We start from the raw sequence: 26,302 nt of genomic DNA on the forward strand, positions 1-26,302 counted from the left end.
AATACACATGTTTTTAAGAGTAATTTTAATAGTTTCTTAAAATTCTTATGCTAAGTGATTTTTGAAAGTAAAGTAGTTTTTTTTTTCTATAATCTTTCCATTGTAGAAAAATTTAATATACTGTTTTGTAGGTCCCCCCCCCCCCAAAAAAAAAAATTGACTTGATATGTTTTTTTAACCATTTTATTAAAAAAAGTAGCATCTTTTTAAAATATATCTTTAGTTCAACAACTTTACACAACTTAAAACGTTTAAAATACTGCATTTTATGCAAACATACAATGGATTTCAAGTAGAGCAAAGAAAGAAAACCATTATCATTGGTAACGTAAATCAGGGAAATTTGGTGAACTTAATCAGGGAAAAGTCAGGGAACTTTTTTTCACAGTTCCTGTCGCCACCCTGTATAACCACATGTTGAATATCTAGATATTTTGAAGTTACGTTGCATTTCAGAAAACACAAAGATTAATCTTTGCTTATTTTGTTACTTAAGCAGTTATTGACAATAATAGTTTGCCCCAAAATTTATAAAAACTACAAATCCTGTTTCAGTGCCCTGAATTTGATTTTAATTGCCTCATTGAAAAAAATATCTTCGTTTCCTCTTTTTTTTTTTCGTGTAAAAATGTTGGAAATTCTGTGTTTGAAATAATGTTTACACATGTAACAACACCAAAAAAAAAAAAAAAAAAATTATTGAATATTAGAGACTTTTGTTGTAATCTTTATGTGGTAATGACCTGAAGACTTATTACGGAATGAATGAGTTTTCTTCATGCTAAGTTGTATTTAAAATCTCTGTCAAAATTAAATGTAAACATTGCTTTTCCACCAACATTGAAAATAAGTACAAGTCCTCTACTGGTGCTATGAATGATATTTTTCTTTGTTTCATTAAGAAAGTGTCTTTCTTTTCTTTATAATATTGTTTTGATGTGAAAATATTGTTCAAAATTTAAGTAATAGATGTATGATGCAGAGAAATAAATAAATAACAATAGATACATTTGTTTCTTATTCATGAGTTGAAAATAAGTAATGTTTAAAATTACACCACCTCAACTCCTCAATTTATTTCTGTATATTTCTATCTATATCAAATTAAAGTAATAATTTTCAACTTTATTCAAATTAATATTTTAACCAGGAGTCCCTACTGAACCACTAAAATATTTAGAGGATCTTGGTATCTTTTCTTTCTTTTTTTGGGGGTGGGGGGGAGGTTACGTCTTTTTAACCATCTACCTATTTCTAGTATTAAGCTTTCAAATTTTCCTTTGCATATTTATCTTTCAAATTTTTAATTTAATGTTTAACTTAATCACATTTAAATCAGAAAATTGTACAGGGTAAACTTAAACATGCAATTTTTTTAATAGCGAACCATTTTAACTAATAATATTGCTTTTTAGATGGTTACAGGAAATATTTTTAGATTTAAAACTCTTTATAATGCTTGTCTTTCCGAAACAAAAACAAGCAATTTCTAATGTGCATTATCTGTTGTTCATTTATTTATTTTAATTTTCTTACCTTTTTTTTATCTTTTCATTTATTTTGAATCAATTAAATTCCAATACATGGAGGTGAGAATTCACATGCTGGAAACCAAGAAAAAAGAAATGAATAAATAAAAATTATTACCAAAAAGAAAAAACTGTCCGCAGATTTAAATGGATATATTTTTGCTGAAATTAAAAAATATTCAATTATTCCTTAGTTTTGACTGTAAAAGGCATGTGACAGCAAAGTTGCACTTTTTGAAGATTAGCCCATTAGCAAGGGCTCTCATATGCAAAATTTTAAGGAGGGGAGGCTCAAAAGTTTTCCCCATGGTTTAGCAGACTATTTTCCCCATGGAAACCGATTTCAGTGCACATTAGGGACATTAAAATTTTACACTTTTTATAACTTATTTATTAATGGCTGGGAAAGAAATTTTCATACATTTTCCCCATGGAAACCGATTTCAGTACACATTAGGGACATTAAAATTTTACACTTTTTATAACTTATTTATTAATGGCTGGGAAAGAAATTTTCATACATTTTTGCAAAGAAAAAAGCACTAAAAGCAAAGAAGTTCTCATTTGCCCTTGCCCATTAGTGACTGAAGATTTTAATTAAACTAATGTTTTGTTAACAGTTATGGGAAACGACACTTTGAAGTGGGGATTTTTAAACATTTTGTAATAATAAACACATTTTGTACATCAACTATTTTGAAGTTATGTTTCATTTCAGAAAACACTAAGACTGTTCTTTGCCACATAAATATAATAGTCAATAACATTTAATTTTAAATCCTGTCTTGGTACTCTGGTTTTGATTGCTCCATTAAGAAAATGCATTTTTTGGGGGGGGGGGGGGATGAAAATGCTGGAAATTTTGTGTTTTAAATCAAGTTTATAGATACAATAACACCAAAAAATAAATTGAACAACAGAGTGTTGTTTACAACAACAACAAGATTACAACAATAAGATCATGCTATTGATCTGAAGACTTAGCATGATGTAAATGAGTTTTCCTCATGCTCAATTGTTTTTAATTTTTTGTTTTTGCTTTCTCATAAAAATTCAAAATAAGTACAAGTGCTTGTTTGGTGCTCTGAATTGTTTTAACTTTGTTTCATTTAAAAAAATGTCTACTACCTAACTACCTTTCATTAGAGTATTGTTTTGGTATAAAAATGTTGTTGAAAATTTTAAGTAATATATAGTGTACTTTCTAGAAATCAATATAAAACAATGGAGACGTCTGTTTCTTATGCATATACAAATGTTGAAAAAATATAATGTGTCAAAATACACGCCTTCCCCCCCTTAACTTCCCAATTTATTTCTGACTATTTCTATCTGCATCTAGTTTCAAATAAAAATGACCTCTGATTAATGTAATTTCAGTTTTCAACTTCATACAAATTAATCTTTTAACTAGGGCTGCCCACTAAACCATTGAAATATTCAGAGGTTCTTAATCTCTTTTTTGGAGTGGGGGGGGGGAGTGAGAAAGGATCCCTGCAGTGTGGGGTGGCTCACGTCTTAAGGGATCCAACGGCCAATGAAATTGAAGGAAAAAAAAATTGAAAAAAAAAACAAAAAAACAAAAAAAAACCTAGCACTAAGACTTATTTAACGTTCCAAATATACACTGATGGCCTCTGATGAGGGCCATACACATTTTGTTGCAGGGAGGCCCAAAGTGTATAGATCCGAGCCTGGATAGGATACCTTGTTTTAAGCTTCTACATATTTCTAGTATTACTCTTTCAAACTTTCCTTTGCATATACATGGGTGACACACCCCTAACAGCACCCCACAACCCCCCTTCCCCCCAGGTGGTCATCCCAGGCATATATTTCCCTTCAGAATTTTTAAGCTAATGCTAAACTTTTTTTCCATTTAAATCAGAAAATTGTATTTTTTCCCCTTTATAGAAAAAAAAAGTAATGCTTTTGATATCAATATAGAAAATATTTCTATGTTCAAAAATCTTTATAACGCTTAATTTAATGTAGCAAAACAAGCAATTTTTTATGTTTGTTATTTGTTGCTTATTTATTAATTTTCATTTTCTTAATCAGTTTTTATTGCTTCAATCATTTTGAATCAATTAAAACTATATAATTTTCGTTGTCTCTAAATCTTTTGATTAAATTAAAATTAATCGTATTAAAGAGAATAAGGTTTAAGAAAAAATCTGCTTTTAATTCTGCTAACACAGGACCATTTTGTCTTTTTTTGATGTTTGAATCAAAATCGAGCGTTTCATTTATTGACAGTATGCATTTTCGAATCCGCGTGCTTACATCCTTCAGAACCCGTTTCAGCCACTCTTCCCGCTCCCGCTTGTGAGTATTTTTTTAAAGGAAACTCAAAAGCGAACAAGGAGCCAATCTTGCAGCTCGGCGGCAACCCTATCTTCCCCCTGTAACCGGTTGCGCTTTCCGAGCGTAGCTGTTGTCGCAACTCTGAAAACTACGTTTTCATATAGGGACTCTAGGTTGTCCCACCCCAGAAGAAGTGAGACCTCTGGAGGAAGTGGGTCCGAGAAAACAGATCGGCAAAGGAAGAAAGAAGAGAAAGTTGGCCATTTTGACCGACAATCCGGTGAAAGAGCAGTTAGACTAGAGCAGCAACAAGCTAAGCAGAGAAAACAAATGAAAAATGAGAATGAAAAGAAAGATAAGAAAAATGTAAAAAAGAGACAAATTGAAGACAAATTGGAAAACCTAACAAGCCCGAAGAAAATGAAGAATCAAGTGATGAAGATTAAGAAGACTGTGCTTGCATTTACTGCTTAGAATGGTATAGTGAATCTAAGGCTAAAGAGATATGGGTAAAGTGCACTCGATGCAAAAGATAGGCCTACGAGTCTTGCATCAAAGGAAATCCTATGTTCTTTGTATGCATTAATGGTGACAGTGACGATGACGTTTAGTGTTTTTAACTGTCCTATATGTATTAAAATTATTAAGTAGCCAAGTTGGTGATGAGTTTTTTAAAATGTATATTTACTGAAAATCAATAAATAACCTACCTTGAAAATATTTTGTTTGTTTTCCTAAATTATATTAATATAAGTGTATGCGAAAACTTGCCCCGGTAACGGGGCACATTTTCGCACGTGAAGTAACGACACTTAAAACTTTTTTTCTGTAAAACAAAGCTTAATTAATTGTTGCAAGTAATTACACGTTGTAGCCAAGGTTTCTCTGAATGGTGTAGTACAGTTTTTTCAAACTTAGATAAATAAATAAAAGAAATAAAATTAAAAAAGCGCGAAAACCCCCTAACTGAGATTGCTTATTGCTTTCGTTATACTGTAATTAAGATTCACTTCTTTTATCCGCTTTGTGATTGGTATATATAACGAGTCACATAATTCATTGCTATTGCTTGAAAATTTGTGTTAAGGCTTAACTGGAGATTCTACAAAAAATCTTGATCACTAGTGACGAATGAAATTCATGAAATCTAAATTTTTCAAATATACAGTACTGTGAGAGCTATTTCCGAAACTTAGCTTATGAAATAAAAATGTATTTAAAAAATCTTGGAAGTATCGCGCGTCAAGTGTGTTGAGTATAAGCCACTTTACAGAATGGAAGATCTTCAGTGAAGAAATCTGCACAATAAATTGAATTTATTCAATATCCGTTCGCAAATATAATTAGGATTGCAATGTATTGCGAATGTAAATTGAAGATATAATTCATACGGTAAGTTTTTTCACTGAAGATCTGCAATGAGACTCGAATGTAAAGTGCGGTGCTTCGAAGTGCAGCGCTTCCCTTTCTTTCAATGTGAACATACATTCGAATATGGGGCTTATATTCCAGTAAAAGTAGTTAAAAAAAAGGGGTGTTTTTAAGAAAAAATTAGAACCCAATGTTTTATTTTTCCCCACAGAAAGCTTTGTTATGCTATCTATGAAACTCAGTCTAAATGATATCAGAAAAGACCGTGAAAAGTCTTTCTGTTGTACGCCGCGAACTTTTTGAGGGGATAGCGGGGAATTTCAAATTTTCTATCTAGACAAGTAGGGCATCATTTCGAACGTAATCTTTTACTCTGAGCCGAATAAGATAAGAGCTGAATTGTTATGATAATTATTGATATATTAATGATTATATTAATGATTTTATACATGGAAATGCCAAAATATTTCAAAGTTCAGACATAATTATATTAGAAAGGTTGGAATCATTTGTGAAACTATTGCTGAGTAGTAAATAAAAAAGAACTACTATAGTGAATATCTTCCTCCACAACACATGACGATGCTCACCGCGCCAAGCCATACCACTTCTACCACCGAATCCTCACCACAACTCATAGAGAGCCTTCTCTATATCCGGGAGGTTGTATTGACTAGGGGTCTAAGGGCCCTTTACCTTCAAAATTTTCGACTTCCTGCAAAAAATGTATGTTATATATAATTTAATTCTGAACAATTAGATACCTTATTTACTATCATACGCAAAAAACTTTTCAAGTTATCGTAAAAATGCGTAAACTTTCCCCGTAAAGATTTATGTTAACAGCAGCTGTTTAAGCCTCTTTTTCTCAGGTGCTTGTTTCTCGTTTTGCGTGAGTAATATCTCAGAAAGTTTCTTATATAGTTCCGTTAAACGTTTCATGCATGTTTGTCTGGTTTATTTTTATGATTTGAACCTAAATTTTAACTAAAAATGAAAGTTAATATTATATATATATATATATTCGCCCAAAATTTTGGAAAGTTTTGATATTAACTTATAAAATTTCAAAATAAATAAATGAATAAATAAATAAATATAAATAAAAATAAAATAATAATAATTTAAAAAATGTATAAATTTAGGTTCAGACCATAAATAAACCAGAAAAACATACATGAAAAGTTTTACGGAAATATAATGTGAGGAACTTTCTGAGATATCACGGACGCAAAACGAGAAACCGGCACCTGAGAAAAAGAGGCTTAAACAGCTGCTGTTAACATAAATCTCTATGGGGAAAGTTAACGCATTTTTACGATATCTTGAAAAAAAATTTACGTATGGTAATATATAAGATATCAAATTTTTCAGAATAAAATTATGCATTAACATATTTCTTTTCCAGAAAGTCGAAAATTTTGAAGGTTAATGGTCCTTCGACCCCTTAATGCTCTAAATCTCGGTCTAAAAATAAGAAATCCAAAACTAAAACTTAAATCCTGTGAAGTTCTTAAGAGCCATTATTTTGAAATTCAGACAAAAAACGGAAATTTTGGCAGTGACCATTTTTGATTTTCCTAATTTTTTTATATGTCAAAGTAGGGCATAAGAAGTGAACATTCTGAAAATTTTAGCCTTCCAAAAATTTTCTTTCGCTCGTTAAAAATTCCCAAAGTTTGAGGTTTTGCAGCGCTTTTTTAGAAAAATTCTATAAGTCGCATTTCAGTGCGCTATAGCTCTTTACAGAAACACCACCTCACGGTTATGTTTATATGTATTGGTTAAACTGTATCTAGTGATGCTGACTTCATGGTTATTTTGGTTGGGAATTGTTGCTTTCTTCAGATAAGGGGTCGCAAAGTATGGATTTTATCCGTTTCCGCGCAAGTTTAACCTGCATTATTTCTCCCCAAAAAGCCACCCCCCGAAAAAAGTGTGACATATTCTGAAAGTTTATACTATGAAGAGAGTAAATAGCACAAAATTTGTTTGAGGTTTAATTTTTTTTAGGAGAAAAATGCCCTGATATTTTTCAAATTTTCAAAAATTTTGCTTTTTTGATCGCAATTAACTCAAAACAGCATCACTAGGGAAAAAAACCTTTTATATATTATGGTACCTGGCTATGTGTAAAACATCATGAAAAAGAAAACAGCATGGGATCTCTTCTTGTTTTCTAGAAAATAATTTTTTTTGTAGCTCATTTTATGCGTTTTCTCGTGCGTAAAACGTGTGTCCAGTATGCAGATTAGATCTGCTAAAACTTAAACGATGTAGTAAGAATGTATATATGTATGTATAAAGAAAGAGAAAAAGATTAGCACTACTTTATTTTTCTGATTTTTACAAATTGATGGTGTTTTAATTGCAGGTAAATCAGAAAACGATAAATCGATATCATATGTATATAATATATATATATAATATATAAAAATCAATGTCCTGAGATAACATATATACATATATATATATATCAACGCACAGCCGAAACCGCTGAAGCTTTAGACTTGAAATTTGGCAGGCATGTCCGCATGATTACGAAAGTAACCACTAAGAAAGGATTTTTCGAAATCTCAATTAGTTCGGGGGAAATTAATTAAAATCTCTTAATTTCTGCGAAATTAAAACCTGTCATTGAATTTAAATCCCTTATTTTCGAAGGCTTTCCTCCATTCAAATCATTATTCAGTACTTCATCTCAACTTTTGGTCGATAGCGAACTATAAATTTGATATTGTTTTTGTTTCTCACGTGGTTCTTCGAGGCTTTTCTCAAGTCAAATACTAATGTTTCTGTCTATTGCTTTCATTTTTTCAAAACTAGAAACGAAGTTTTTAAGAACATCATCACAGGCGGACCTATCTTTTTGAATTTAGAAGCGTGCAGTTTCCTGTTAAAGTTTGCTTTGCAATAACGATTAATAAGTCACAAGGACAGACATTAAAAGTAGCAGGGACCGATTTAAGAAAAGACCTTTTTTTTACACGGCCAATTTTATGTAGCTTGCTACAAAGTCAGTTCATCAAGCAGCTTAATAATTTTAGCACCAGAAAAAAAAAACTAAAAATGTTGTATACAAAGAAGTTCTTGCTTAAACATAGGTATATCAATAAAATGTGGATGGCCTGTGTTTGCAAAGATAATCAATACTTTAAAAGGATCGTTAATAAAAGTTAAAGATCGGTTAAGGACAAGGGCATATATATAAGGAGTCCAGGGACCCCGGGATCCTCCAAAATTAGAAAAAATTATAGGTAATAAGTAATTATTATAGGGGATTTTCGAAACTAGGTGCACCAAGCACTGTTAAACCCTGCTAATTCCATTACCCGAGCGATGCCGGGTACGGGAATGCTAGTATATATATATATATATATATATATATATATATATATATTGATTTATCGTTTTATCGTATCAATCCCAAAATAATTCTTGCTTATTTATGTCCATTGCAATGGAAGAAATTTCATGAACAATATCTGCTTCACTTTCCTCTAAATGTCAATTTTTTATGTTATCTTCAAATACCTCTAAAAGGCTGTCGGTTCTTGATAAATCAGTATTATTTGCTTTTTTTTTGTTTTGTATATCGGCTAAAAGCAGTTTGAATTTGACTTTTTGTCAGATATTGTTCGGTTGGAATATTTTTATGTCTTCAATCATCTCTGTTCTCATTGCATGTTCTACTTGGTCGGGCGTCTGATTTCTCCCGGTTTTCTCACCATAAAGGAACTTTTCTTAAAGAAACTCTCTTTGTTTTATTGAAAATCGTGTACTTTTACGAGTTAAGAGAGACCACCCCTCACATGAGATTGACAAAATGTTTTCTTCTTTGTTTTCTCCTTGTTGACTGGTAGATGCCTGACCAAGACCATAAGAAACAGAACTCTGAACAGGTATTTGAAGATGACATAGAAAATAGGCATTTAGAGGAAAGTGAAGCAGATATTATTCATGAAATTTCTTCCACTGCTATGGACATAAATAAAAAAGAATTATTTTGGCATTGATACGATAAATCAATATATATATATATATATATATATATATATATATATATATATATATATATATATATATATATATATATATATATATATATATATATATATATACACACATATGATATCGATTTATCGTTTTCTGATTTACCTGCAATTAAAATACCATCAATTTGTAAAAATTAGAAAAATGAAGTATTGCTAGTCATTTTCTCTTTCTCTATTCACACATATATACATTCTTACTACATACTTGAAGTTTTAGCAGATCTAATCTGCATACTAGACACACGTTTTACGCACGAGAAAACGCATAAAATGAGCTACAAAAAAATTATTTTCTAGAAAACCAGAAGAGATCCCATGCTGTTTTCTTTTTCATGATGTTTTACACATAGCCAGGTACCATAATATATAAAAGGTTTTTTTTTCCTAGTGATGCTGTTTTGAGTTAATTGCGATCAAAAAAGACAATTTTTGAAAATTTGAAAAATATCAGGCCATTTTCCTCCTAAAAAAAATTAAACCTCAAACAAATTTTGTGCTATTTACTCTCTTTATAGTATAAACTTTCAGTATATGTCACATTTTTTTCGGGGGTGGCTTTTTGGGGGGAAATAACGCAGGTTAAACTTGCTCGAAAACGGATAAAATCCATACTTTGCGACCCCTTATCTGAAGAAAGCAACAACCCCCAACCAAAATAACTATGAAGTCATCATCACTAGATACAGTACAACCAATAAATATAAACATAACCGTGGGGTGGTGTTTCTGTAAAGAGCTATAGCGCACTGAAATGCGACTTATAGAAGTTTTCTAAAAAATCGCTGCAAAACCTCAAATTTTGGAAATTTTTAACGAGCGAAAAAAATTTTTTGGAAGGCTAAAAATTTCAGAATGTTCACTTCTCATGACCTACTTTGACATATAAAAAAATTATAAAAATCAAAAATGGTCACTGCCACACCTTGTCTGAACTTCAAAATAATGGCTCTTAAGGTTCATATATTGAATTTCTGCACCTGCGGTTTATATAAGCACCAAAGGCGAACTAGGATAAGTAGCGTTTAATAAACAAGAAACATAATTAAAATGTCAGTAATCCAACGTTATTAAGCACAAACATCGGTTTGGATGAGGTATTAAATTCTGGTTCTACCTAATAATTTTAATACGGATTTCATTAAAGTTAAATCAATAACAAGCGAGGAGAATTTTTTTATATTTATGATATTTAATACAACGTCTGACGAAGCCGTGTTGGCTGAGTAGGTTAGGCGCCAGGCTTGTAACCAGAGGGTCTCGGGTTCGATCCCGGAGGAAAGCATCGATGCTTTCAGTATTTATCACACGGTTAACTGGAGAAGATAATTATATTTTTTCTTTTTCAAAATCAAAATTTTTTAAACATTTCATTTCTGCAAAGAGAAACATCGGTTAAGGCAAAGTTCCTTTGTTTTTAATGGTAAATTTTATACTATGTTGGATGGTTTGGCAATGGGAAACCCACTTAGCCCCATCCTTAGTGATATTTACATGCATTACTTTGAGGTCAAGTTGTTTCAGAAACTACAGTTTCAATTCTATGTTCGCTATGTTGATGACTGTTTTGTTCTTATGAACCACGGTCAACTAAGCATTGATGATACTTTATCCATTTTAAATTCCATTGATCCTCATATTCAATTCTCTTGTGAAAAAGAACAGAATAATTGCCTTCCATTTCTGGATGTTCTCGTTTCTCGAACTGAGTCCGGTTTTGAAACTACGGTTTATCGTAAACCTTTTGCTGTTTCCTTACCCCCACATAGATTATCGTCTCACCCTCCTAATCAAAAATATTCAGCTTTCAACACATATGTTTATCGTGCAATGAATATTTGTTCTTCACCTGAGCTTCTTAATGCGGAACTTAACTATATAAGAGCTGTGGCTGTTGATAGAGACTATCCGCCCACCTTAGTTGATTCCATTTATAAAAAACTTTGCAAAAAATCTCAAAATGTTGTTCTTAATAGAACTTTTAACACTAAGAATTTAGTTGTTCTGCCTTTCTTCCCTGGTATCAGTTTTCAGGTTGCTAAGATTCTGAAGCGATTCCAATTCCAAGTGGTATTTTCTCCTATTAATGAACTTTCTTTCTCTTCTCTTAAAGATTCTATTCACCCTCTTAATTGCTGTGGGATCTATAAAATTGTTTGCAATTGCGGACTCGGATACATCGGACAGACCCGCCGTTCTTTGAAATTTCGGTTAAAAGAACATCAAAGCTATGTGAGAAAACAACAGCTGAATAAATCCAGTATTGCTCAACACTGTTGGGAATCGAATCACTCTTTTGATTTTAACTCTTATCAAATTATCCAAAAATGCCCCAATTCGTTGGATCTTGATTTTTGGGAATCTTTTCACATCCTGAGGAACCGTTCTAATTTAGTTAACGATCTTACTGCAATTCCCTATTTTTCTTCTGTGTGGACTCCTTTGTTAAAATTGGTTTAGATTTTCTATTATTTTTATGTAAACGTCGTACATTTCTTACTTTTATTTTTTCATTTTTTGCTTTCTTATTTCGTTTTGTGATTAACTAATTCCAATATGTTTATCCTTCACTCTGTTTTTTCTGCATTTCTCCATTTGATACATTGCTTCCATACATAGTTTTTCCCGCTGGTAAATTTATTGCTAATTTATTCAGAGTGGTTTCATTTTTGGACTTTTTGCATTGTTTATGGGTTTTCTTTTAAAATTTATTACTTAACGGTTTTTTCCTGATGGAATTATATAATAAATTTTGTCTCCATGTGTCATTTTATCTTTTTTGTTTTGTTTAATTTCTATTTTTTGATATTTATACTACCTCCTGTTCCACCGTGTTGCTTTTCTCGGATGACTTTTCATCCAAAAGCTCACACTTCTTTGCATTGAAAAAGGTGTTCCTTGTAACACCGAAACACGTGTCTGCAATCATTTGCAAGTTTTGTGCTTAATAACGTTGGATTAAGAAACATAATATTTAAAATCTTTTTTTGCCTCTTGTACGTCCAACCACATGGACATAAACGAGGCATCTTCAGATCTTGTTCGATTTATTTTGAACCGACTCAACTCGCATAAAACAAAAACTCAATTGTCTCTTCTCAATATTATTTTTGATTCTATATATATATATATATATTTTTTAAAATATTGAGCTTTTTAACTCTTGAATAAACGTAAGCACATTATCACGGACTCAGCCACATCTGTTCAAATTATCAGTTATTGATAAGGCTTCTTTGCTTCTTTTCTGTTGTTAAGATCTCATGGAGTAACATGGAGTTCTAAACCATAGTTGACATTTTCAGTGCAGCAATTATTTTAAAATGCAGAGCTGTAAATTTTTAATGTAATGTTATTATTTTCTTTGACAGACGAAGTAAGTTTTACTGATACTCCAATATTTTTTTAGAATTCAGCTTTTCATGTCACAGAAAATAAATTAACCGTCAGTATCGTTTATTTAGCATATTTATACTCTTTGTTGATTATAAGGATTATTATGTGTATTTCTTTAGTGAATTACATGTTTTCTTACTCAAAATATCCATTTTAATTACTTTAGATTGAATATTTGATAGGGATTCCGTCTAACTTAGAGTTTCTCAACTGGGGGAGGGGGGGGGGGGAGGTCGCAACCTGGAGTCGTTTTGTGTTTCATTCTTTGATTTCGAGTGTTCTGATAATAGTACGTTCAAAATAAAGTTATGTGTAGCAATATTAAATTTTTCGTGGTAAAGAAAAAAAGCCTTCCTTTTATTTAATACTTCAGCCACTTTAAACAGCTTCAGTTTCAAATTTCGATTGCACTACTTGGGCTGACCACATATGGTGGTGGTGTGCAATTGTGTTCTGACAATTAGGAAATGATTGAATAATGGTCAATCATAAAAAAAAAACTTCAATTCCGTTTTTGAAATTACACCCAAATAATTTTGTATAATCTTTCTGCACTTGTAAATTTTAGCATGTGTGTTATTTAAAATGCTTTTAAATGTTTAAGCTGCAAACACCCTCTTTAGAGAAAAGAGGGGCAGGAGAGTGCTGGTAAAATTTTGCTATATCACTGTTTGTAAAATTTAATACACATTAAGTATTAAGTTATCACGTTTACTATTATACATCTTCTACACACTTTTTTTTTTCAGAAAAATGATGGAGAAATAATGCATAACATATTTTTCATGTGTGGATTACAGTTACATGAGCATGTCTTTTCTCATTCATAGCTGTTAAAGTTATTAATCAATTATTTGTACTACTATAATGGATTACATATTGATTTCAAATAGAATTTTCGAAAACTTTGCTTGTGAACTCATTTCCGAATGAATAGTTTTTAAAATTTACTTCATAGTTTTATTTAAACTAATCTAATGCAAGTACTGTTTGAAATAATAGTTTTTGCTACAGGTATTATTAAATTTGCAAAATATATGTTAAATTATGGAATTTTTGACATTCATTTGCATGTTATACCGAGATTTTCATTTTTTTTTCTTGTACACAATATTCTTGAAACCTTTTTCGTTTTGCTGAATTTATTTTTTCCAGTAACCATTTTGCACTTTTTATTGGAAAAAGTTATATCAAGAATCAAACATTTACGAATGAAGCCGTTTTTAACCGACTTCAAAAAAGGAGGTTATGATTTCGACTTGCGACTTTTTATGTATGTTTTCATATCATTCAAAGACTGCTGGACGCTGGACCGATTTGAAAAATTATTTTTTTGTTTGGAAGGGTATACTTCCAAGATAGTCCCATGGTAATTTGGTCTGGATCTGATAAGAGGTCCCGGATAAATTCAAGAAACTTTGAATTTCACATTCTGTGGATAAGTAATCCAGCTTTACGTCAGCGGGCGGAATACGTCACAGGTCACAAGGTTTTTCCCGTGACCGGTGTACTTTCACAGCAAAGGTTTTGCTTTCGTCTTGAACGATAATTCTCGCAGCATATACGAGTAGATGCTTAATTTTCGCCGCCTGTTAATTTTTACTTATTGGTGTTACTAATATTTTACTACGCAGCACAGCAGTAAATTAAATATATTTTGCTACTTTAATAGCTGAATGAATTACCTTGATGTTATTTTAAACTAAAATAACTTTATTTAGTTACTAAAATGTTTTTTTTTCTTTTTCAATATTTCAGTTTTTAAACATATTTTGCGTTCAATCCAAGGAGTTGAATACAGAATACCCCTCCCCCGATGATTTGATTTATATTCTTTAATAATATGTTGTAACTGCTGTCTGATTTCTCAAGTTGGACCAGTATTCTAGATTTAATTTTTCAAAATACCGCCAGTTTAATTTGAAATTAGGGTTATACTAATTAGCAAGCTTCAAAAAAAGGAGGAGGTTCTGAACTCGTCGGATTTTTTTTTTTTTTTTTTTCTGTTCAATATTCCATAAATACTCGAAGACACCTGTACCCAGGGGCGTGCACGGGAGGGGGTGGGTAGAACACCTGTTGGCCCGGGCCTGAGAATGAAGGGGCCCCAATATTTTTAAAACTAGGGGTGAACTATAGGGGTAAACAATATGGAGAAAGGCACGGAAAAGTCATTTGTGACGGGCCCCAAAATTTGTGTGCACGCCCCAGCCTGTACCGATTAGGATTTTTTTTTTTGAAACGGTATACTTCCCTGGCTGTCTAAGGGTAATCAAGTTCGGGTTTGATGAAATTGAGGGAACTCTTCAAATATCATACTCCATATTTAAAGCGATTTGTACTTTATTAACTTTTTATATCGTCTCACTTTGAACCAGTTTTTATGATTTTTTTTGTTTAGTGGATAAGGAGTGGTCTAACTTTACTCTAAGGTTCCCAATCTTTGATTTACGCTATTTGTTCTTTAGAGAAAAGTTATGGGTAAAAACAATAAATTTCATCTAATTTCCCTCCCAACGGTTAAATATAACACCCATTGTTAAAAAAAATGCCATAAAACAAAGGTATGTGTTTTCTTTACCCATAGTGAAAGAAAGTACTAAAAAGCATTATTATTAAGTGAAAAGATGAAAGATGAAAATTTTTAATCAAGGATTCTCTGAAGCAAACATAAAATTCATTCTAGTGGAATTTTTTATCTTTATCTATGATGGGGCCATTTGAAGAACCATGCGATTTTTATCACGAGTTACAAGACACGTATTGTTGTGAAACATAAATTACAATTCACAATTTACAATTTAAAATTTTACGACTTGCAATTTACAGTTGATTTTGTAGTTAGGAAAACCGTAAACATTTAAATGGTTCTAACTAAATGCTGAATCCATTTCATCAGAAATGAGATGTATTAATTGTTGCATTTCTGCTAATGCTCTCTTTCATCGTGAGGTTTAGTTAAAAGTTTAAAGGGTTCTAAATCAGATCGAGCTATCACTTCAAGTCTTGACTCTGTTGAGGGCTACTTATATTCGTCCCTTCGAATAGTTTTTTTCCTAAATCTATGTCAGTTTTTTTCGAGGGTTGTTTGATACGTATTGTTGTGAAATATAATTTACAATTTACAATGTTTCAATTTTAAAATTTACAAATTTACAACTTACAATTTACAATTTTAAACTTAAATCGATTTCTGTTGGTTTTTGCAGTGACTCGTGCATTTGTTTTCAAAAAGCAAACTTTGATAAAGTCGAACTAATGATGAAGAATTTTTTTTGTACATAGTTGCGCATTTGAAAAAGCCTTTCTTCACAGTCGTCGGAATTTTCCGAGACGCTGTAAACTATTTCTTTCTCTATCGTGCTCATCTTAGCTGTTTCCAGACCCATGTATTCGACGCTTTCTTACTCTAGATGCATGTAAGAAAGGCTTCAACGTCATATACCACATACCCTATCCTACGTACTTATTTTAAGTTTACACTTACACCACTAAAAAGCAAAAAATAAATTACTTTTAAATTAAAAAAAAAAACGCTTTCAAAATACACCTACGTACTAAAAAGCGAAAAATATCTGATTACCCTTACATACTATTTCCTACCCAAACCTAGAAATGAAATTTATTTTACAATGTACCAGTACAAAAATCGGCTAAACTGAACACCCAATTATAAAATAAACTTTGATTTTAATTACTATACGATGAATTATTTTAAATACCTAACTAATTATATACGATCTCTTAATTTCTCTCGCCTGGGGACCCAAGTTTTGACCTGGGAGACCAGTCGGTGGATTTTCGAGATGCAGAAAATCTTCAACGCCCATGTCGTATGATCATGCGGCATGTAAACGATCCCTTAGGTATTCGTTTGGCTTACAAGGAGACGGCACGACCGTGGGGTTGGAGATTTGCGTCAATTTTTTTTTTTTTTTTTTGTGGTGAAAGAGGACCCCTTGTACCTTACGTGGTTAAAGTAACACGACGCAATACTCAGAAAATTATGTGAAAAATCGATTTAAAGTCGCCATGGAGTCTCCTAGGCGCCTTATCAGTTTAAAATGTCAGTCCCTTGAACATCCGCTAGCCTAGTTGGTTAAGGCGCGATCTTGTGATCCGGAGGTAGCACAATCGAATCCCACTCTGTACCTTTTTCTTTTCTCTTCCTTTTTTTTGCTATCACAACACTTAGTGGTAACGCGTTTCACCCCTATATTACTTTCTGAAATTTATTTTGCCAAGGAACGCAAACTTTTTCATTCACTGAAAACCAGTCTCTCTCGTTATTCTGTACGGTTTGATTTGCCTAGTAAAGGTTTTTGACCAGTGGTCCCCTTACGGTTATAAGGGACATCCGCTCATAGGACATTCGGATCTTTTTTTTTCTTTTTTTTTTTTGTTATCACAGCAATTATTAAAATAGTTTCACTTCCCTACATAGTTTTTAAGAGTTTATTTACACCATTTTTTTTTTAAATTATTTTCTTTTTCTTCGAGCAAAACAATTTAAAACATATTTTTCATCCTACCACTACTTTGTTACCACTAGTTGTTGTGGTAGCAAAAAAAAAAAAAAAAAAAAGAAGAGAAAAGGTCCAGCATGGGATTCGATCGTGCTGTCTCTGAAGCACAAGATCACGCCTTAATCAACTAGCCTTGCGGCGGCTCGTCAAGAGACTGACATTTAAAACTCATAAGCCGCCTAGGAGACTCCATGGCAACTTTAAAGCGAATTTTCTCAGTATTGCGTCGTATTTCTTTAACCACGTAAGGTAAAAGGGGTCCTCTTTCACAAAAAAAAAAAAAAAAATTGCCGCAAATATCCGACCACACGTTCGTGCCGTCTCCTTGTTAGAATATCCCTCGGCTAAATTAAATTCCTAGTGCAATTTCGCATCAAATGAGAGCCCAGGTCTCTCCATCTGGTGGAAACTGGGCGTCGAAAACACTACTTTGTCACGCATCAGCGCCTTATATATATATATATATATATATATATATATATATATATATATATATATATATATATATATATATATATATATATATATATATATATATATATATATATATATATATATATATATATATATATATATATATATATATATATATATATATATATATATATATATATATATATATATGTGTGTGTGTGTGTGGTGCCGACTTTGGTACACCTTGATACACTTGCATAGCCCTTCATACATTTTAGCTTTCTTGTATGTAAAACTCGCCAAGAGATGATGACGTAGAGTCCGGCGACAGAACGAACAGCGCCAAGGGCGGTAAAACATTTTGATTAGTGAATCACTTTGATGAGACGAGAGACGTAAGACGTGGTATAAAGACGAGCAGCAAGACGGCTGCACTCCTGTATTGTAATCATTTTTGTAAATATTAGTTATGTGTAGTTTAGTTATCATTAAATGTTTAGAACCTAAAATTATGTCATCAATGAGTGGTTTTATAAGTGAATACAAGCATTTTCATAGTTATTACCAGTAGCTCGGCTGTCCCATATATATATATATATATATATATATATATATATATATATATATATATAGCTACCATTCATAGTAAAACTTTTTGAATATGAAATTTCGAATGTATAAATCAGAGTACAGTGATGGTATTAATGGTATGATCCGAATTCATCCATTCATCTTCAAATGCGAATCGTAAAAATTCTACATGTAATTCATCAAATTATTTTCAAATGAGAATCTTAAAAATTCCCCATTTTATAGCTATGATATGAAACAAAACAAAATGTGATTATTTGTAATGCGTTAGACATGGGTGTCGGGAGTGGGTTCAAGGGGCTGTAATAGCACCTTCTTACTTTTGAACATAAAATTAAATTAATAAAAAAGGAAGATTCATGTCAAAAAATCTATAAAATACGTTAAAAACACTACTCTCATGTTTATAACATGATTTATGAATTTATTGCTTAGTTCATTAAATTAGCCATTTGCAAAAAAAATTCGATAAATTCTTGATTTTCTTTAACTATATTTTGACTCACACTGAAAATGCGCAAGTTACTCAGTCTGTTTTCCCTCATTATAAATATATTCAAAGTAATAACACATTGTAGTATAATAAAAGAGCGCGCGATGGTATGCAACTAAATTAAATGAAATGTTACTCTGCTGTGGGAAAATAAACAGCAGTATCTGCAAGTTTTTCATTCCTCACCCCTTTCCCATTTTTTCATCACACTTAATGTGCAAGCTTGCTTATTTACTTTCAGCTGAAAGTAAAGCACGGAAATAACATCCATTTCTAACATTCCTCTGTTGTTATAGAATCCAAAACGCATTTCTACAAATGTCTCAAAAACAAATGCTGCTGTGTGAACATAATTCAATTGTAAACTTTAGGAGGGAAAGTAATGGTATTAATCTCCTCTTTCCTGCCGCCCGAAAAAAAAGAGAGAGAGAGAGAAAAAAAAAAGATTGTTGATTTTGAGTCAGTCAAAATAGAAGCTGTAATTCTTGTGTGATTGCCACTTTTGTAAATAATACTATGAAGAAACTTTAAAACTCTTCATTACTACAAATCCTCAAATGAGCTCTTCACTGTAAAAAATCCGAAACGTCATTGATTATTTCCGTGTAACGTTTCGGGAATTTCATGGGTTTTTATCTACTTCCCCGTAAAATCAAGCATCTTTGTAAATAAATTACTTTTAAATAAAAAAAGGCTTTCAAAAAATATCCAGGAACTAAAAAGCAAAAAATAACTGATTACACTTACATTCTATTTACCCAAACATAGAAATGAAATTTATTTTACAATTCCAGTACAAAAATCGACTAAACTAAACACCGAATTATAAAATAAACACTGATTTAAATTACTATACGATGACTTATTTTAAATACCTAACTAATTATATACGATCTCTTAATTTTTAAGAGCCATTATTTTGAAGTTCAGACAAGGTGTGGCAGTGACCATTTTTGATTTTTCTAATTTTTTTATATGTCAAAGTAGGTCATGAGAAGTGAACATTCTGAAATTTTTATCCTTCCAAAAATTTTTTTTCGCTCGTTAAAAATTTCCAAAGTTTGAGGTTTTGCAGCGTTTTTTTAGAAAAATTCTAAAAGTCGCAATTCAGTGCGCTTTAGCTCTTTATAGAAACTGTACCCCACGGTTTTGTTTATATTTATTGGTTGTACTGTATCTAGTAATGATGACTTCATAGTTATTTTGGTTGGGGATTGTTGCTTTCTTCAGATAAGGGATCGCAAAGTATGGATTTTATCCGTTTTCGCGCAAGTTTAATCTGCGTTATTTCCTCCCAAAAGCCATCCCCCGAAAAAAATTTAACATATACTGAAAGTTTATACTATGAAGAGCGTAAATAGCACAAAATTTGTTTGAGGTTTAATTTTTTTTAGGAGAAAAATGCCCTGATATTTTTCAAATTTTCAAAAATTGTGCTTTTTTGATCGCAATTAACTCAAAACAGCATCACTAGGAAAAAAAACCTTTTATATATTATGGTACCTGGCTATATGTAAAACATCATGAAAAAGAAAACAGCATGGGATCTCTTCTTGTTTTCTAGAAAATAATTTTATTGTAGCTCATTTTATGCGTTTTCTTGTGCGTAAAACGACGTGTGTCTAGTATGCAGATTAGATCTGCTAAAACTTAAAGTATGTAGTAGGAATGTATATATGTGTGAATAGAGAGAGAGAAAAAGACTAGCAATACTTTATTTTTCTGATTTTTACAAATTGATGGTATTTTAATTGCAGGTAAATCAGAAAACGATAAATCGATATATATATATATATATATATATATATATATATATATATATATATATATATATATATATCTATATATATATAGAGAGAGAGAGAGAGATTTATGGTATCAATTCCAAAATAATTCTTTTTTATTTATGTCCGTAACAGTGGACGAAATTTCATGAATAATATCTGCTTCACTTTCCTCTAAATGTCTATTTTCTATGTCATCTTCAAATACCTATTCAGAGTTCTGTTTCTTGTGGTCTTGGTCAGGCATCTACCAGTCAACAAGGAGAAAACAAAGAAGAAAACATTTTGTCAATCTCATGTGAGGGGTGGACTCTCCCAACTCGTAAAAGTACACGATTTTCAATGAAACAAAGAGAGTTTCTTTAAGAAAAGTTCCTTTATGGTGAGAAAACCGGGAGAAATCAGACGCCCGACCAAGTAGAACATGCAATGAGAACAGAGATGATTGAAGACAAAAAAATATTCCAACCGAACAACATCTGACAAAAAGTCAAATTCAAGCTGCTTTTAGCCGATATACAAAGCAAAAAAAAAAAAAAAAAAAAGCAAGTAATACCGATTTATCAAGAACCGACAGCCTTTTACAGGTATTTGAAGATAACATAAAAAATAGACATTTAGAGGAAAGTGAAGCAGATATAGTTCATGAAATTTCTTCCATTGCTATGGACATAAATAAATAAATAAGAAAGAATTATTTTGTTATTGATACGATAAAACGATAAATCAATATATATAATAAAAGTGTAAAATATTGAAAAGACCACACCAAAAGTCCATAGATGCGCAACACAGAAAAACTAAAAAGCCAGGTAAATATAAAATTAAGCAAACAGAATTTCAAATATTAAACAAATTATAAATAATTAATGATGATAACATTCTCTTTTAGTTCATAGTTAAATTTTTGGTCTTTTGACCATAATTAATGAATCCTCCACGGCTGATGAGCTCTGGATTCATACTTTATCTTTTCCTATTTAATAGCTGTTTGCAATTTTCCTTTTTATCATCATTAATTATTTAACATTTGTTTAATATTAGAAATTCTGTTTGCTTAATTTTATATATATATATATATATATATATATATATATATATATATATATATATATATATATATATATATATATATATATATATATATATATATATATGATATCGATTTATCGTTTTCTGATTTACCTGCAATTAAAATACCATCAATTTGTAAAAATCAGAAAAATAAAGTAGTCTTTTTCTCTTTCTTGATACATACATATATACATTCTTATTACATCCTTTAAGTTTTACCAGATCTAATCTGCATACTGGACACACGTTTTACGCACGAGAAAACGCATAAAATGAGCTACAAAAAAAATTATTTTCTAGAAAACAAGAAGAGATCCCATGCTGTTTTCTTTTACATGATGTTTTACACATAGCCAGGTACCATAGTATATAAAAGGTTTTTATTCCTAGTGATGCTGTTTTGAGTTAATTGCGATCAAAAAAGCACAATTTTTGAAAATTTGAAAAATATCAGGAAATTTTTTTCTCCTAAAAAAAATTAAACCTCAAACAAATTTTGTGCTACTTACTCTCTTCATAGTATAAACTTTCAGTATATGTCACATTTTTTCCGGGGGGGTGGCATTTTGGTGGGAAATAACGCAGGTTAAACTTGCGCGAAAACGGATAAAATCCATACTTTGCGACCCCTTATCTGAAGAAAGCAACAATCCCCAACCAAAATAACTATGAAGTCATCATCACTAGATACAGTACAACCAATAAATATAAACATAACCGTGAGGTGGTGTTTCTGTAAAGAGCTATAGCGCACTGGAATGCGACTTATAGAATTTTTCTAAAAAAGCGCTGCAAAACTTTGGAATTTTTAACGAGCGAAAGAAAATTTTTGGAAGGCTAAAAATTTCGGAATGTTCACTTCTTATGACCTACTTTGACACATGAAAAATGTAGGAAAATCAAAAATGGTCACTGCCAAAATTTCCGTTTTTTGTCTGAGTTTCAAAATAATGGCTCTTAATAACCTTTTGAAGTCGCGGCCTCCTATAAACAACTACATAACGTAACTGACAACCCACCGAATCCTGAATTAAACACTAATTTAACTATACGTGAAATTAGTCTTTAAAACTAAACCTACTCAGTTACGTTAGGTAGTAGTTTATAGGAGGCCCCGACTTCAAAAGTTATTAAAAATTAAGAGATCGTATATAATTAGTTAGGTATTTAAAATAATTCATCGTATAGTAATTTAAATCTGTGTTTATTTTATAATTCGGTGTTTAGTTTAGTTGATTTTTGTACTGGAATTGTAAAATAAATTTCATTTCTATGTTTGGGTAGGAAATAGAATGTAAGTGTTATCAGTTATTTTTTGCTTTTTAGTTCCTGGGTATTTTTTGAAGGCGGTTTTTTTTTATTTAAAAGTAATTTATTTTTTGCTCTTTAGTGGTGTAAATAACACGACGAGCATCTCGGAGACTTCCGACGACTGTGAAGAAAGGCTTTTTCAAATGCGTAACTATGTACAAAAAAAAAAAAAAAAAATGTCTACATCATTTGTTCAACTTGATCAAAGTTTGCTTTCCGAAAGCAAATGCACGAGTCACTAAAAAAATAAAAAAAAAAAAAAAACGAAATGGCTTTAAGTTTAAATTTGTAAAATTGTAAATTTTAGAATTGTAATATTGTAAATTGTAAATTATGTTTCGCAATTAGTGTCATGTAACTCGTGATAAAAGTCGCATGTTTCTTCACATGGCCCCACTATAGATGAAGATTAAAAATTCCACTAGAATGAATTTTATGTTTGCTTCAGAGAATCCTTAATTCAAAATTTTCATTATCATTACTCTTAATAATATATATTTTTAGTACTTTCTTTAACTATAGGTAAAAAAAAGTATAAACCTTTGTTTTATGACTTTTGTTTATCAATGGGTTTTATATTTAATCGTTTGTGAGGGAAATTGCATGAAGTTTATTATTTTACATTTAACTTTTCCCTAAAGAACAAATAGAGTAAATCGAAGATTTATAACCTAAGTTAGACCACCCCTAAACAAAACTACCATTAAACAAAAAAAAAGCATAAAAACCGGTTCACTAAGTCAGACGATATACAAAGGTAATAAAGTACAAATCGATTTAAATGTGAGTATGATATTTGAAGAGTTCCTTCAATTTCATCAAACCTGAACTTGATTAACATTAGACCGCCGAGGAACTATGCTGTTTCAAATAAAAAAAGACTTTTCCTTATCGGTACAGGAAGGGGTGTGCACAAAAGTTTTGGAGTCCATCACAAATGACTTTTCCGGGCCCCTCTCCATATTGTTTCCCCCTATATTTCACCGTTAGTTACAAAAATATTGGGCCCCCTCCAGGCTCGGGCTTGGGCCAACAAGTGTCCCTCCCCCCTCCCTGTGCACGCCCCTGGGTACAGGTGTCTTCGAGTATTTAAGGAACATTGTACAAAGGAAAAACAAATCCGACGAGTTCAGAACCTCCTCCTTTTTTTTTTGAAGCCTGCTAATTAATATAACCCTAATTTCAAATTGAACTGGCGGCATCGTGAAATAGTAAATCCAGAATATTGGTCAAACTTCAGAAATCATTCACAGTTATAATGTATATTATTAAAGAATATAAACTAAATCGAGGGGGAGGGGTGTTCTGTATTCAATTCCCCCTCAATTGAACACTAAATATGTTTAAAAATTGGAATATTAAATAAAGAACTTTATATTTTAGTGCCTAAATAAAGTTATTTATTAGTAAATAAAATATTAAGGTAATTGATTCAACTATTAAAGTAGCAAAATATATTTAATTTACTGCTTTGCTACGCAGTAATAAATACATTAGTAACACCTATAATAAAAAATTACCATGCGGCGCAGCGTTGAGAAAATTAATCATCCATGTGCCGCGAGAAATAAATATCGTTCAATAGAAAGCCAAAACCTTAGGTGTGAAAATACACCGATCACAGCAACAGCACGTGACCATGACGTATGAAATTTAAAGTTTCTTGGATTTCTCCGAGACCCCTAATCAGATTCAGACCAAATTACAATGGGACCATCTGGGAAGTATACCCTTCCAAAAAAAATTTTTTTTTCTTTCAAATCGGTCCAGTAGTGTTGGAATAATTCGAAAACACACATAAAAAGCCGCAATACGAAGTCATAACCTCCTTTTTTGAAGTCGGTTAAAAAGTCTCATGAATTGCTACAAGTTGCACGAGTGCAGACTTTTCTTTGTTGCCAAAAAAATAAATAAATAAATAAATAAATAAATAAATAAGTAAATAAATAAAAATTTAAAAAAAATAGCTACCGGTTTAAAGATTGGTGAAAGTGTTTAATAAATATATCGGCTTTAGTTCAATTACGTTTCTTCCAGATTGACTAATCTCCCAATGAGAACGAATAGCTGAAGCTTTGCAAGGCAGATGCTAGATTCTTGCTTGCAAGTCTGTCTTAGCTTGGGCCATGAATGCATTGGTGCTTCTGGAGCTTTCTTATTTTATCGGGATTACGTTAAACGTACCCTAATTTCCTTTGAAGATTCCAGACTAGCTTTAACCGAGGAAATTTCGAAAATCTTCAGAAAGATTCAAGGATAATTTCAGGAAGGTTACCTCTCTTTTAGCAGAAAACGTTCCTGTTTTAGCAAGATATGTTACTGGCAGAAATTGGACACATTAGCTACCCATTATTTTCCAAAAACGTTTCTGAATCGTTTTTACAGTGTTACATCATCAAATGATCAGAAATCTTTCAATGCTACTGTCAAACCCGTGTGCCGTTTTTGTGCGTGTGAACCACTAACTCATTCTCTTATATTTGCAGGTTTCTCTTGCTTGCTTGAAATTAAAAAAACTACTGAAACTACATTAATCAAACTAAAAATAAATTTGGTGCTATAGAATAAAATAAATGTTTGATTTTGTGGCGGTGATATCATATTGTGTACAGAATAGCCTACGTCCGGAAATAGTTTGGTTACTCCTCCAAAATGTACTTATATAGCAAATTATTTAGTAACATTGAAAATCTTTAGAGCAAGATTGTTCTTTACTTTTTTAAGGTAGACAAAAGTTTTTCTTTTTGCAGTACTTCAATACATATCTATTTATAATATGAAATCGAACTGCTTAAAGTTTTGCTTTGCTAATTTTGGTGTACAAAAGTTCTACCTTTTATTGTATACTTATTGTTAGTTTATTAATCATACGGCAATATTATGCAACACTTACTTTCAGAAATATCTGCAATCTTTTCTTTTTAAAATGTAATCGCTTTTGAGACATAATTTTTAACCCTTTCCAGGTAATAATCTGGTTTACCATGCATTTTGATCTTACTTAGCACACGCACTACTGATTAGTTTGCTTTCAGCAGTCATTTGGAAATGGATGGAATAGGCAGCTTCATCTGGTTCACATTAGTGATCGTAGGTGAGTGTAAAAAAACTTATCATATTATATTAATCAAAGTTTATTCTTATTGCGCATTTTTAAAAAATTGATTTCATTTAGAAATTTGTCATGATATTGGAATATGAGCTTTTATTTTCTACAAACAACTGAAAAAAAAAAAAAAGAAAATGATTTCTTACTAATGAAGTTGATAATAATTTTAATGTTTTATATCGTATTCGAATAAATAATTACAGTTTTACTGGGTGAAACTCGTAGTTTCAATTTCGCGTATTATTTTTTCATTTGTACAAAAGGTCGAATAATGCGATTAGAAAAATCTACATTTCAGCATACAATGAAAATAATTTTCTGCACAAAAAGGATTCCCTTGGTAAA

At 31.3% G+C, this 26,302-nt stretch overlaps 1 protein-coding gene across 2 annotated transcripts in view; it reads left to right on the forward strand.

The window, feature by feature from the left end:
- Positions 1 to 12,512: 12,512 nt before the first annotated feature.
- Positions 12,513 to 26,302, forward strand: part of LOC129218704 (uncharacterized) — a 34,000-nt gene continuing 20,210 nt past the window's right edge. The window contains exons 1-2 of one of the 2 annotated variants that reach the window (XM_054853025.1): positions 12,513 to 12,635; positions 25,815 to 25,942. In XM_054853025.1, coding sequence (XP_054709000.1) covers positions 25,897 to 25,942 — 46 coding nt within the window. In that variant the 5' untranslated portion in view covers positions 12,513 to 12,635; positions 25,815 to 25,896. The remainder of the gene's footprint in view (positions 12,636 to 25,814; positions 25,943 to 26,302) is intronic. The other variant, XM_054853026.1, reaches the window with a different exon arrangement.

Source organism: Uloborus diversus, chromosome 3 (genome assembly GCF_026930045.1).
Source record: "Uloborus diversus isolate 005 chromosome 3, Udiv.v.3.1, whole genome shotgun sequence".
Lineage (NCBI taxonomy): Eukaryota > Metazoa > Arthropoda > Arachnida > Araneae > Uloboridae > Uloborus > Uloborus diversus.